Source organism: Leguminivora glycinivorella, chromosome 26, assembly GCF_023078275.1.
Source record: "Leguminivora glycinivorella isolate SPB_JAAS2020 chromosome 26, LegGlyc_1.1, whole genome shotgun sequence".
Lineage (NCBI taxonomy): Eukaryota > Metazoa > Arthropoda > Insecta > Lepidoptera > Tortricidae > Leguminivora > Leguminivora glycinivorella.
In genome coordinates, this window is record NC_062996.1 from 6,588,073 (window position 1) to 6,603,016 (window position 14,944).

Sequence of the window (14,944 nt, forward strand, 5' to 3'; positions counted from 1 at the left end):
CTGTCAAAGTAAAATGTGTAATCACAGTGCATAGACTGCCATCTCTTGACACAGGCTTAACTTTTGAACCTCAGTCTTGACAATTTGGCGCATATTCTTAGCTTGATATGTGTTAAAATGTCAAATATTTTTATTAGAGCCATCTAGCCGAGCGTTCCCCAAAGGTGTAACGACATTTTGGCCACCGTACCTTGTTCGTTATGGTTTTGAGGTACGTTTTTTTCTTAGACTTTATCCGTCTATACGGAGTTACATATATCTTTGCTGAAACATACAGACATACAAAGATACACTCTGTGTTCCCAAAAGGGGTAGACGTAGCACATGAAGTTTTTCACGTTTCAGGGCCAGTTTTAGCAAATTTGTGAGTTGAACACTTGAAACATAATAACCACAAAATTAAACTTCTAAAAAACCCCGACCGCGACATAGTGCACCGATTTTCGACTTCCGACTAATTCAACTTTCAAAGAAAAAACTATATCTAAATTGGTTCATCAGTTCGGGAGCTACGATGCCACAGACATACACACACACAAACAGACAGACACACAAACAGACAGACAGACACGTCAAACTTATAACACCACGTCGTTGTTGCATCCGGGGTTAAAAATAGTTTGAAAGATAAAAAAATGTGATATTGCAGTGACAGGTTGCCATCCCATCCCACAACACAATTGAACCCATATCCCACAGTCAACTTCTACGATACCCACGGGAGGAACGGGAGTTGTGAAAAGTGTAACGTGTCACTGTCAGTGTCACCAAACGGGACATAATAGCATATAGGTCCCTAATGTATGTTAATTTTGAACAAGTAATGTTAAAATTATTCGGTTTTCTCATGTTACACAGTGTATAAATCTTCTATTGCAACTTGTAACGCCGACTATTAATATCCTCTAATGGTAATGAATTTGCTAGTTCCTAGTAAACAGGGATAAACCCAGTTCCAATACAATGAACTCATTAAATTAGTAAGAATAAACTAATTTACGAGTAACACATATTGACTGAGGATCAAGAAGGCTTGTGTTGTGGGTACTCAGACAACGAAATATATAATATATAAATACTTTATATACATAGAAAACATCCATGACTCAGGAACAAATATCTGTGCTCATCACACAAATAAATGCCCTTACCGGGATTCGAACCCGGGACCCCGGGAACCCGGTAATGTAATAGAATTTTCAGTACAGATGGTGTTTTCTTTACGCACTAGTGCGAGAAGTGGTTCATTATATGTCAGGTCGAAACTTCGGAGGCTCATCTGTACTGAAAAACGTCGTACGATACACGTGCGAAAAGGAAATTCGTAACTCGTGTCGATTTAAAACACTCCCTTCGGTCGTGTTTTAATTTATCGCCACTCGTTTCGAACTTCCTTTTTTACGCACTTGTATCGTAATGTACTATTTCAGTACAGATGTTGTTTTTTTTTACGCACTAGTGCGAGAAGTGGTTCATTATATGTCAGGTCGAAACTTCGGAGGGCCATCTGTACTGGAAAACGTCGTACGATACACGTGCGAAAAGGAAATTCGTAACTCGTGTCGATTTAAAACACTCCCTTCGGTCGTGTTTTAATTTATCGCCACTCGTTTCGAACTTCCTTTTTTACTTGTATCGTAATGTACAATTGTAGTCATTTATTATATCTCATTTGCCTGACGTCAAACCATACCTTAGTTGCCAAATAAAAGAACTAAATTCAAACCTCCAGTGTGTACTTAAGGGTGAAAAATCAAACGAGACGTAATTCATTCAGACTATAAATAAATAAATAAATAAATATTATAGGACATTCTTACACAGATTGACTGAGGCCCACGGTACGCTCAAGAAGACTTGTGTTGTGGGTACTCAGACAACGATATATACAGCGCGTAAACGTAATAAGGGCGATAAATGAAACCAGGCGTATAATTCAATATTGTTATCATTAATTAAGAGGTGTTTTTGATTTACTCTTAATTTTCACCCCATAATGAATTTTTGAAAAAAATTTCAGCAGCAATGTACTGTAAACGTGGTTGCGATGACAATCAATGACAACTGTCAACGAGCGTTTAACGGGAGTGTGTTTGCATTACATTGCGGGCCGAATTAATTTGTATGGATAAAAAAAATATTTCAATTTTAAGTAAAAGTTATCTAATTACATTTTATACGTCCTATACTCACCACCGTTAAGAGGTTCGCCCGTATTACGTTTACACCCTGTATAATATACATAGAAAACATCCATGACTCAGGAACAAATATCTGTGCTCATCACACAAATAAATGCCCTTACCGGGATTCGAACCCGGGACCGCGGCGCAGCAGGCAGGGTCACTACCGACTGCGCCAGACCGGTCGTCACTATGTGTAAATGGGCAATTTTTTTCAAAGTTGTCCACCCCACTTTTTCATACTTAACATGGGTATTTTTTACGCGATTCATACTCAGAATAGCGAGGTCTTTAGATCCTAATAGGAGAAAAAAAAATGACCTAAGATTTCCATACATTTTTCGAACCTTCGATTCCGTTACCGCCATACAAAATGTATGAAAAAATGGTAACGGAATGGGAAAAAACCTTGGGATAGTTTTTTTCTCCTATTAGGATTGAAAGAGCTCGCGATTCTGAGTGGAAACCACATAATAATCTCCAAATCCAAAAAAAGTGGGGTGAAAAGCAAAAATTATGCAGTTCAATCCAGTGGTTTGGTCCTGACTCCAGCAAATGCTCGGCAACCGCAGACTTATTTATTTTTCTTATTTATTTATTTTTCCCCTCACTAGCTCGGAAACACGTGTTTTGTCCTTTAATACCAGCGGGTAAAAACGCATTTTATCCACTAGTGGGTAAAGTAATTTGACCTTAAAATAAAGTCAAATTACTGCTTTAAAATTGACAAAAGTAGGTGAATCTAGTAATAAAGATGATTTACCACCTGCGGAACTACTGGAAGCAGTGATAAACGCATTTTTTGTGTTGTAGTTTCCTCGCTATAGTGAGGGGAAAAGTTTTGTGTTACACTCGGGTGCAAATGTATTTTACTTCTCGTGTGTTAAAAAACACGCAAGTTCAGGATTCTATTCTCGAACCACTCGCTTCGCTCGTGGTTCAACTATATAATCCTTTCACTTGCTCGTTTTTCAATTCCACACTCGGCGTTAAAATACAACTTTGCCCCCTTGTATAACAAATAACTATTTTTGCATTTGCTGGAGTCAGGACCAAACCACTGGATTGAACTGCATAATTTTTTGCTTTTCACCCCATTTTTTTTTGGATTTGGACATTTTTATGTGGTTTCCACTCAGAATCATTTCAACTGAACGTCTTTACTATAGCAGGAAAGTACGTGAAGCGAATGAAATCAGGAATCATCGTAATTTCAATCAAAATGAAGGGCAAGGGATTTCATCTTCGTGGAATCCGGTGATTAGCAAGTGTAAACGTGAGAATATTTTTGGTCCCATACCATCGGATGTTGTGTGTTGTATATAGGCAGAGTGGCAACCCTAGCGTAAAAGTGACTAATGACAATCAAGTGCGGGTAGTTCGAAAAACTCGTACAGCTAGAAGATGTTGATACAAATCCCAGCCAGTCTACCCGTGACTAAGGACGTAATGTCATGTCCGAAACGTCGGGTTAAATATAAACGTAAGTTTTACGCGATTAAGTCCCGTTATAATTTAATAATAAAAGTTATCTAATTATATGTATGTATGTCTTATGTTCTATACTACCTACCTACCGATAAAAGATTCGCCCGTATTCGATTTAGGTACACACTGTATAAGGTAGGTATCAAATGTAGAAAACTTGTTTACTGGTTTGTTAGTTACCTGCAGAAGTTAATCCGATCAGGGTACACCGCTGTCAAAACCGGTGATGACGCTGAAAGAAAAAAAAAAGGTAATTTACTTCTACCAGTTTTCCGGGGAATTCCAGAGCCGACAGCCAAGAGTACAATCGTTAAGACGCTACAGTAGCGAAAATGCTAAAATGGAAAGAGCCCCCCCCCCCCCTTTCAATTTGAGAATTTTATTTAAATATACTAATGTTATTAACTTTAGAACATGTGTTCCAAAAACTTGCGCCTCGTTGGGGAGAGAGGGGCTTCATCGTCGGTGATAAGAGGTTAACCAACCGTTTCGCCGACGATATCGTCTTGTTCTCCTCAACTGCATCTGAGCTACGTCTTATGCTAGAAGACCTCAGCAACGCAAGCCTCGATGTTGGACTAAAGATGAATATGTCAAAGACCAAGATCATGACCAATCAAAGCACACAACGTAGGATTGAGATAAACGGAGAACACATCGCATATGTCCAGGAGTACCTTTATCTGGGCCAAATAGTCTCTTTCCAGGCGCGACAGGACAAAGAGATCCAGAGACGCACTGAAAACGCCTGGAAGAGCTATTGGTCGATGAAGCACTTGATGAAGGGAGACCTACCTCTGTCATTCAAACGTAGGCTCATGGACATGTGCGTACTTCCAGTTCTCACCTACGGTGCTCAGACTTGGTCTTTGACAAAAGCTCAGCAGTCCAAACTCGGGGTTTGCCAAAGAGCTATGGAGCGCAGCATATTAGGTGTAAAGTTAAGGGACCGGGTCCGAAACACCACGCTGCGCTCTAAGACTCAAATAATAGACGTAGCTCAAAAAGCGGCTAAGCTAAAATGGGACTGGGCTGGCCACGTCTGCCGAATGCCGGACGACTTGTGGGCCAAGATAACCACGGAATGGGAGCCCCACGAGTCAAACCGGGGAACCGGCAGACCACGTCGGCGATGGCGGGATAACTTGGACTCCTTTTTGAAAGATTGGCCAGATGTTGCTCCAAACAGGGATGAGTGGAAAAAGAGGGGGGAGGCATTTGCCCAGCAGTGGGACACATTAGGCTCTAAATAATAATAAAAATAATGTTATTAACTAGATTTATCGAAAAAAAATGTCTATTCAGAACAACTCACTTAAAATATTGCGAAGAAATCTTTAAAATCAACGTTCCGCTCTCGACTGATTCCTCCTTCAAAACTTAACCAATCGTAACGAAATTTAAAAATCTGAATAACAACGAAATTATCTGTGTTGGACAGTTTAGTTTTTTTGGCTACTTAATTCTCACCAATTTTGGATACCACACCTTTTTTTGCGCCATAACGAATAAGGCCGTTTTTGAAAAGTTTTGATGAGCAGTCTTTAAAAATAAGAATAAAAAAAATATCAAAACGGTCCGACACAGATAAAAAAAAATCTGTGTTAAAAAAAAACAGTGCTCTAAAACCAAGGAGGAATTAGTCGAGAGCGTTTGTATGGAAAATTGACCCCTTCTAAGTATATCGTCTTAATTTGTCTTAATGCACCATACCTTACACGTAGACGGTCAACTCAATTTTTGCACAAAAATTCCTTACCTTCACCGCCATTGATTACTTTTATTCTTTTTTTACTTAATTCTATTCTACCTTACCTTATTCCTACTTAATTCTACTCTAATAGGGATGACGACTACATAAAAAAAATGGCATTCTGTTTAGTCCGTCAGTTAGAAAATACTGAAACGTCGTTCAAAAATACTGAACACATATTTGCTTTTTCTAGTTAATCAATAAAAAAATATAAAGATCATCATCATCATCCTCCTTGCGTTATCCCGGCATTTGCCACAGCTCATGGGAGCCCGGGGTCCACTCTGACAACTAATTCCAAGATTTGGCGTAGGCACTAGTTTCACGAAAGCGACTGCCATCTGCATCTGACCTTCCAACCCGAAGGGTTACTAGGCCTTATTGGAATTAGTCCGGTTTCCTCACGATGTTTTCCTTCACCGAAAAGCGACTGGCAAATAAAAAAAAAAAAAAGTTCCGGAGTGGGGGCTTGTGACGTCACTTCTAAGTAACAATTGTAGCTACGTCACGCGAAACTTCAACGCACAGTGGGTTGGAAGGTCAGATGCAGATGGCAGTCGCTTTCGTAAAACTAGTTTTTTTTAGTCGTCTCGTCTAGCGTCTATTCTAGTCTAATTATTAGTTTACAGTTAAATTGACCGGCCTTGTCCGACAATGAATGAAGACCTTACAGATTGCGTGTGACGACTATTGTTTTCAAAGAAAGCGCCTTTTACCTTGCAAATGGGGGCATGAGTCATCTCTAATCTCACGGGGCCTAGATCACGACGATAGGCACTGGTCCCACCGCGAGCTAGTAAGCTATGAGCTATCGGCTATAAAAACGAACAAAAGATAAGCACCCCCGTGCAAATTAAAAGAGACACGGCGATATTGATAGCTCTCCGCTGGGCGAGTAACTACAAGACTAGATTATAGTCTTGGCTAACCGGTCGAACACATTACATCTTCTTACGACCGGTTTGGGCTAGTGGATAGTGACCCCACGGTGTTTTCAGTCAAAGGAAATAGTAAACAGTTATAATATTCTAGTATTTTTTTACCCCCGACTCAAAAACAACGGGGTGTTATAAGTTTGACGTGTCTGTCTGTCCGTCCGTCCGTCCGTCCGTCCGTCCGTCCGTCCGTCCGTCTTTTATCGTCTTTTAAGGGTTTTATCGAGAATCCACTCTCGTGATTATATTCTGTTTGGTGCGTGCGATATCCTATGTCAATAATAATTAAGGTCAGTGAGGTTATCAATTTAATAATCTTACGACTGTAGGTACATATATATTGTTTTACGTAGATATCATTTTTCTTGCATACTCATATAGTACATTAAAGTAAGAAATGGCTCAGACCTTTTAGCACAACTTGCCTTGTCGCGCGCGAGTCCACACTTGAAGTCGCGCTTGATGTATGGACTCGCGCGCGACATGGCAAGTTGTGCTAAAGGGGCTGATCTTATATCTTATTCGGTTGTGTATACCTTTCATTTACTCTCATCTGCTGCCTTTTGAGGGAACATTTTGTTTACATATACCTAAAGATACGTCGTAGATTATACGTAAGATTCATCAATTGTGAGTGTGTTTAGTAAAACGTCCCACTTTGTCGGTTACCATTAAGGCGAGATTTACTTGTATCTTTATATGAATAAACGGACAAAGCGGCTTTATAGAAAACAACAAAGTGGGACGTTTTCCGTGCACACTCACAATTTGTCGATATAAAATTGAGGTAGACGTTTAATTGACATCCAGCCAAACAGGTTACATGAAATAATAGATCAATTAAATAACTATAATAGCTTTAATAGCCAAAAAACCTGGCAAAGAGCAGAGTTCCGTAGTTAAATCGTTAAAATCGACTGGTTGCAAACATTTTAGGTTAAGTATGTTTGTTTACAGATTTCATTTAGATATAAATTTACCTAACTTATATCTAAATGAAATGAAAAGCAACCTACGACTTTCCTACAAGTCGAATCAGCTTCTTTTTAAGAACTGTCAAAACGATTTGCTAATATGGAATTACTCTGAAATACTGAGGAGTGACGTCACGGTCAATTCATTTACTTTAATATCTTTCTCTTTGACTTATTAAATAGAAATTATGTTTAAACATAACTACTGTCCATATGTTTCTACTAATTATGTGGTGCTTTATGTCGTGCACTGCATAAAATATTTTATTTTAAGTACTATTTATACTACACAAATTATTTACCCCACTTTAAAAATAGGATTTATATTGTTAAATTTCCAATACATATAAGATTTAAATATAAATGTTAAGACTTCCTGCTGTTTACCTTTGTTTTTGTTGCTTCTTTATTTTGTATTGTTGTATTTTATGGAGGTGTGCAATAAAAAGTATTTTCCCCTCACTAGCTCGGAAACACGTGTTTTGTCGTTTAATACCAGCGGGTAAAAACGCATTTTATCCACTAGTGGGTAAAGTAATTTGGCCTTGAATAAAGTCAAAACAACTGCTTTAAAATTGATAAAAGTAGGTGAATCTAGTAATAAAGATGATTTACCACCTATGGAACTACTGGAAGCAGTGATAAACGCATTTATTGCGTTGTAGTTTCCTCGCTATAGTGAGGGGAAAAGTTTTGTGTTACACTCGGGTGCAAATGTATTTTACTTCTTGTGGTTAAAAAACTCGCTTCGCTCGTGGTTCAACTATAGAATCCTTTCACTTGCTCGTTTTTTAATTCCACACTCGGCGGTAAAATACAACTTTGCCCCCTTGTATAACAAATAACTATTAATATTGTATTGTATTTCCTGTCTAGTTCTAAATTTCGTAAAAAAAAAAACACAGATCGTTAACGCAAATTGAGGTAATAAAAACTACCTTCTTATTATCTGGGATAAAAAACCCATTTTAAACCGATTAAACAACAATTAAAACGTTAAATACCTACTTCAAACGTAAATAAAGTCAAGGTACAAATTTCATACAATGAATCAACTTTTTCTTGCTTTTTGCAAGAATTACCCTTACTTATTATTAGGTCTACTTTTGTGATTTTTAACCTTACCATCGTGAATAAAGATCCTTATTTCACGTATACCAATTACGGAAAAATTTAAAAACGATTCATTTTTAATTAAAACAATATGTGACCCAGTGGAAGAGACACTTTTTTCATACAAAAGTGAGGGACAGCTATGTCCACTGGGTCACTGCTCGAAACAAAGTTATAAAATAGGAAATCCTATAATTACATGTTGTATTGCGTAGCTATTATATTTGTCTTTAATATAATAATTATACATTAATTAGACTAAATCCCAATTAAATTTTCTGACCACATGTAGTCGAAGTATGCGAAATTTTCCTGGCAAAGAAAAGTTGATTCACCGCGAATTAGGTACTATGATCAAAATATCTAATATACAAAAAACAGAGGTTTTAATAAACAACACTATACAACTCAAGGTAAAATACGATAAGAAACTTACCTAAAAATGCCAGAAGTATATAACGAAACATATTATATAGTTCACTTTATACATATCACAAACACTACACTTTAAGGCACTACACTATGATTATAAAAGAACTTGTATAAAATGTCTATGATTTTAAAGAATTTATTGCTATCGACGTCATGTCAAAACCGTCTGCCTGGGAAGTCCTGAGACGACTGACCAATACCGGTTTGTAAGTCATTTTCCTGTTAGGTTAGTTTGGTTTTTATTTAGCTTAGCAATTGATAATTACGTGTGTCATCGATCTCATCTTTAGTGTGAATTATTTTTGTTTTTAGGGTTCCGTAGTCAACTAGGAACCCTTATAGTTTCGCCATGTCTGTCTGTCCGTCCGTCCGTCCGTCCGTCCGTCCGTCCGTCCGTCCGTCCGTCCGCGGATAATCTCAGTAACCGTAAGCACTAGAAAGCTGAAATTTGGTACCAATATGTATATCAATCACGCCAACAAAGTGCAAAAATAAAAAATGGAAAAAAATGTTTTATTAGGGTACCCCCCCTACATGTAAAGTGGGGGCTGATATTTTTTTTCATACCAACCCCAACGTGTGATATATTGTTGGATAGGTATTTAAAAATGAATAAGGGTTTACTAAGATCGTTTTTTGATAATATTAATATTTTCGGAAATAATCGCTCCTAAAGGAATAAAAAGTGCGTCCCCCCCTCTAACTTTTGAACCATATGTTTAAAAAATATGAAAAAAATCACTAAAGTAGAACTTTATAAACACTTTCTAGGAAAATTGTTTTGAACTTGATAGGTTCAGTAGTTTTTGAGAAAAATACGAAAAACTACGGAACCCTACACTGAGCGTGGCCCGACACGCTCTTGGCCGGTTTTTTTTTATAAAACATAAAACGTGAAGTTTGAGAAAAGATATAGGAAGCTGTGAGCATTTTTTTTTTGCCACTTATTTGAAAAAAAAATATGCAATTTCTACTCAGAATCACTAGCTTTTTCAATCCTAGTAGTAAAAAAAATTGTCCCATATTTTTTTCTTATTTTGTTACCATTTTCCGTACATGTTGTATGGGGCAACAAAAGGGGAAAGTAACAAAAATGTATGAAAATTTTGGGACACTTTGGCCCTGAAATGGCCTCAGTTTCATTGGTGGGACTATTTTGCCAGTGTCAAGGCGGTATAAGCTAATTGTTTTAGATTTTGGTACATTAAGTACGACAGTGTTCGGTAGTTGGCCCTTGTAAGTTGATAGCTAGATTTTACGGATTATGCGACGTTCTTGCCAATGTCACTTTTTCCTATTCGCAATTCTGGATAATCTGAATTCTACGCAATTAGTATTTCACCTCATTCGCTATTGTGGACAGTAATTACTTGTGAACAGTGGCGATTCTTCCTGTTCGCAATTCTGCACATTCTGAATTGCACACAATAGGTATTTCGCCTCATTCGATACTGTGCACTTGGTTTTAATATAAAGTTGCAATATTTGTTTGGGTCGGTAATAGGTTCCTAAAGAAGTATCTATTACCGAGCGACATATTAGTCTTGTATAAAATATGACATTTAGAGTACCGTAAGTACAGATTTCTTAGATGAAACTGAGTCTTCTGTGGGTATTCATAAAGGAAGATAGTATAGGTATATGTATTTGTCATAATTTGTATATTCAACCGTCGGTATTAAGCTCCGAATTTTGAGATGGGTTTCTATTTACCGATGGCAGAAAAACACTGTCATTCATACCCTCGGTAATGAAATCTCAATTCGCGTTAATAGAACCGCAGCCTGTTCATTACCACGGTAATAGAAAATTTAGGTATGCTGGCTTCAATAATTATTTTATGACATATAATATACTAAAATTATCCAAAAACTATTCAAAACTAATAGTTCAATAAATACTCTTCCATAAAAAAAATATTTGTGGTCGTTAACGAGCTTTGATACCCTTAATTTTTTGGAATCTTTTGAAATCTTCCTGAAGTACCACGTTAATAGGCGCCATTACCTTATATTTAGAATATACAAAGGCTTTTGACAGCATTACCCATGACTCCATATTCAGTTCACTTGGCCATCAGGAAATAGAGTTTACGTACATAGATTTACTAGAGTCTATTTACAATAACAGTACAGCCAATATAAAATTACAAGCCAGCTGTTCAAAATCAGTAGAGGCGTAAAACAGGGAGACCCACTATCCCCGAAACTTTTCACTTGCACCCTTGAACAGGTTTCAGAAGCTTGGCGGCCTCATGGGAAAACAAAGGCATTGTCATCGACGACAGAAGACTAACAAATCTCCGTTTCGCCGATGACACTGTCCTGTATTCCTCATCAGCCCGAAGACTCCAAGTAATACTCCAAGATCTAAGCTCAGCAAGCCTTCAAGTTGGTCTTACAATGAACAGGACCAAAACGCAGTTAATGACCAACAGCATAAAACGTAGGGTCGAGGTACTCAAGGTAGACGGGCAGGGGGCGATTTTTGAATCTCGATGGAGAATTGACCTGTATGGTACTTACGATTTCTCACACCTATGATCGTAACTCAGCGGAAAGTAAAGATTGTTTTCCCCTCACTAGCCCGGAAACACGTGTTTTGTGCTTTAACACCAGCTGGTAAAAACGCATTTTATCCACTACTAGTGGATAAAGTAATTTGACCTTGAATAGAGGCCAATTTTCTGCTTTAAAATGGATAAAAGTGGGTTAATCTAGTGATGAAGATGTTTTACCACCTGTGGAACTACTGGAAGCAGTGATAAACGCGTTTTTTGCGTTGTACTTTCCTAGCTATAGTGAGGCGAAAATTTTTACACACGAGTGCAAATGTATTTTACTTCTCGTGTGTTGAAAAACTCGCAAGCTTTGGATTCTATTCTCGAACCACTCGCTTCGCTCGTGGTTCAACTATAGAATCCTTTTGTTTGCTCGTTTTTTCAATTTCACACTCGGCGTTAAAATACAACTTTGCACTCTTGTATAACAAATAACTATTGAAATATTTGGGGCATTTTTTCCTAATATCTGGGGTTCTGTTTCGTATCCTTGACATGTGTCGCCATCTAGTTCAAAAATGAATAGTACCTACATCGAGCGAAAGAATTCTCAGCCTTAACAACACAACTACTCCACACGAGATGGCGCGCATTTCGCCACAAAAACTCAAATAGTGTATTTTCTATTCGTTTTAGCCTTGACCTGTGTCGCCATCTAGTGTTTGCAATAAATAGTACTTACATCGACCGAAAGAATTCTGTCTTAACAGTACAACTACTGCACACGAGATGGCGCGCGAAGAAAAACGCATGAAAACTCGAAAATTCGCGTTTTCCGGGACCTAAGGATAAGTTAGACCGATTTTTCACCCCCAAAAACCCCCACATAACAAATTTCTGCGAAATCGTTAGAGCGGTTTCCGAGATCGTCAGTGTAAATAAATATATATATAAATAAATAAATAAATAAATATACAAGAATTGCTCGTTTAAAAGTATAAGATATAAGGATTGTAAGATCTCATGGTTTTTAGGGTTTTGTAGAAAAAGTTTGAAATTTCAGGTTTATAGATGTAAGCAAGCACTATTTATTATTTATAGCTTTATTAGCCATTAGCAGGATTGCTAGATGTTTCAGTAGTAGTAGTTGTTGTTGACCTCGTATGTTTTGTCGGTACTGCGGGTTCTGTCGGTAGTATAGGTTCTGTAGGTTCTATAGGAACTATGGGTTCTGTAATAGCTGTGGGTGGTGTAGGCTTCGCAGATGTTGATGGCACTGTAGGTGCAGTCGGCTTTGGAGGATTTGTTACTGTTGTTACTGTTGTTGCTTCTGTTGCTTCTGTTGTCGTTGGTTCCGTTGTTGTTCTTTGTGTCGTGTCTTTAGTGGCTTCTTCTGTAACTATTTTCTTAGTAGTTGATACAGTTATTTTTTCAGTTACGAAAGTTGTGGTCGGTGGCTTGGTAGCTGTAGTAGGTATAGGTGTAGTGATTTTAGATGTAGATTTTGATTTTAAATTAATCAATTTCTTGGGTGAATGGTTCAAAGGCTGTTTTGTGGATGGGTTGTTTGGTCTGTTAAGGATTACTTTAAGGATGCTCTGCGGAACCCAGTGGCCAGGAAGCTCAGATTCTACAGGGTTGGATATGAACACAAGGGGGTCGTTTTTCATATTTTTCTGTTCGTGAGCTGCTGCTAGCGCAACCGCAAGAAGAATTGCTAACACTGCAACAAAATTATTACTAGTAAGTTAATAAACAGAATACAAGAGGCTAGGTACAGTCGAGTTTATAAATATGTGTACATTTTTTCATCTTATTACAAAGAGTTAAGGTGAAAAAATGTACACATATTTATGAACTTGACTGTACAGACAGAGTAACGTGTGGTTTTGAAATTCTGTCTCCATAGATTTCAGTATCAGCATAGAGGAATTAGTATGGGAAGAGTTGTAACTCCATACATCAGTAAATGCGGGTTATTTGTAGTGACATCTAGCGTCAATCACGCGTCAAATAGCGTAAATTATCAGTACCACTACTCGATACTAGGTGTCAACAGTGTCTCGTCTGCCAAAAATGTAAACAGTTTACAACTTATATTACAAGCAGAATGAATGAAAAATAGAATACTGATTAATACTATTGTGACATTAGCTAAAATTGGTGAGCATTAGACTCTTCGTTTGTCGCGACATCTATTGACAAGTAGCAGTACTGATAATTTACGCTATTTGACGCGTGATAGTCGCTAGATGTCACTACAAATAATTCGCATTTACTGATGTAGGAGTTACATCTCGTCCCTTATATATTCCTCTATCGTTTCAGTATCGGCATTGCCATAAACATATAAGCGAGGAAATGTCGCCAGTATCCTTGGTACAAGGATTAAAATTAAATATACTCACTAATTGCGCTCTTTTTAAATCGTTTTATTTTCGTATATTTAGCGTGTAGTTTACTTTAATACTTATGTAATTATAAAAGCAATGTGATATCTGCTCAAATGTGTACATAATGATTGTCCATTAAGATGCTAAATTGACCGAAACTTGCGTCAGTGTCGTAAATGTTTTAATGATTCATTAAGCAACGATTAAATCAATATTTTTTTAATATAGGTACCATATACCAAAATGGTGGGAAAAACGCCGACAACAGGGTCGAGTGGAAAGAACGAGGGGAGACCTTTGCCCAGCAGTAGGACACTATAAGCTAGCAGATGCCCTGAAACAATTCGGGGCTGCCGAAGGGCGCCATGGTGGACAGAGGAGACCCGATGATCCCATGACGCCCTCGCGAGCGGCACAGAGGGCGAAACGACGGAGTGGGGTTTAGTGGGTAAACCTCTTTCCCTCTCTCTCGACAAGAGAGGGGGCCGAAGGAGTCCCAGACACCACCCATCAAGGCCTTCCCGCGGCTAGGGGGACGATGCGTGACGCATTCCCCACTCCGACAAAAAAAAGGACACTAAAGCTAGGAACATACTACGCGGACGTCCGCGGTCGAGCGACCGCGACCGTGACCGATCAGTGTGCACGGTCTTCGGGACGTGGCTTCGGCTGACCAAAACATCCAGCGAGCCAGATTTCGATCGGACGTCCATGCACTCAAGGCCACGTCCACGACCGTCGACCGAGTATTGAGTATGTTCCTACCTTAAAAGAGCCTAAAAAACAATAAAACTACAGTTGATTTCCAAATCCCTACAGTAAAAAAAAACAATCGCATTAATTAATCTCAAATTTTCAAAAACATTTCATATAGGTAGGTTACTAATACCCAAGACATATGTAACTCTTCTAAGTCTAAGAAAAAAACGTACCTCAAAGCCATAGAAAAAAAGGTACGGTGGCCTAGATGGCGTTACACCTTTGGGGAACGCTGGACTAGATGGCGCTAATATTAATATTTGTCATTTTTAACACATATCAAGCTAACAACAACAACATGTGCCAAATTGTCAAAACTGAGGTTCAAAAGTTTTAAGCTTGTGTCGAGAGATGGCAGTCTATGCACTGTGATTACACATTTTACTTTAACAGTAACTCTATAATACTCGATCC

At 38.1% G+C, this 14,944-nt stretch overlaps 2 protein-coding genes across 2 annotated transcripts in view; both read right to left on the bottom strand.

Moving 5' to 3' along the window:
• The window catches only part of LOC125239945 (modular serine protease-like), a 28,014-nt gene extending 18,943 nt beyond the window's left edge, over nt 1-9,071 (bottom strand). Inside the window, exons 1-2 of the mRNA XM_048147729.1 lie at nt 8,883-9,071; nt 3,852-3,903 (exon numbers count right to left, since the gene is read on the bottom strand). Of these exons, the coding sequence (XP_048003686.1) occupies nt 3,852-3,903; nt 8,883-8,913 (83 nt within the window). The 5' untranslated portion in view covers nt 8,914-9,071. The remainder of the gene's footprint in view (nt 1-3,851; nt 3,904-8,882) is intronic.
• Nucleotides 9,072-12,484: 3,413 nt separating this feature from the next.
• LOC125240126 (salivary glue protein Sgs-3-like) lies at nt 12,485-13,829 on the bottom strand. Its single transcript, XM_048147973.1, has 2 exons — nt 13,787-13,829; nt 12,485-13,101 (listed from the first exon to the last, which is right to left on the bottom strand). Coding segments are annotated over exons 1-2 (618 nt in total). The 5' UTR covers nt 13,788-13,829.
• Between the last annotated feature and the right edge of the window lie 1,115 nt (nt 13,830-14,944).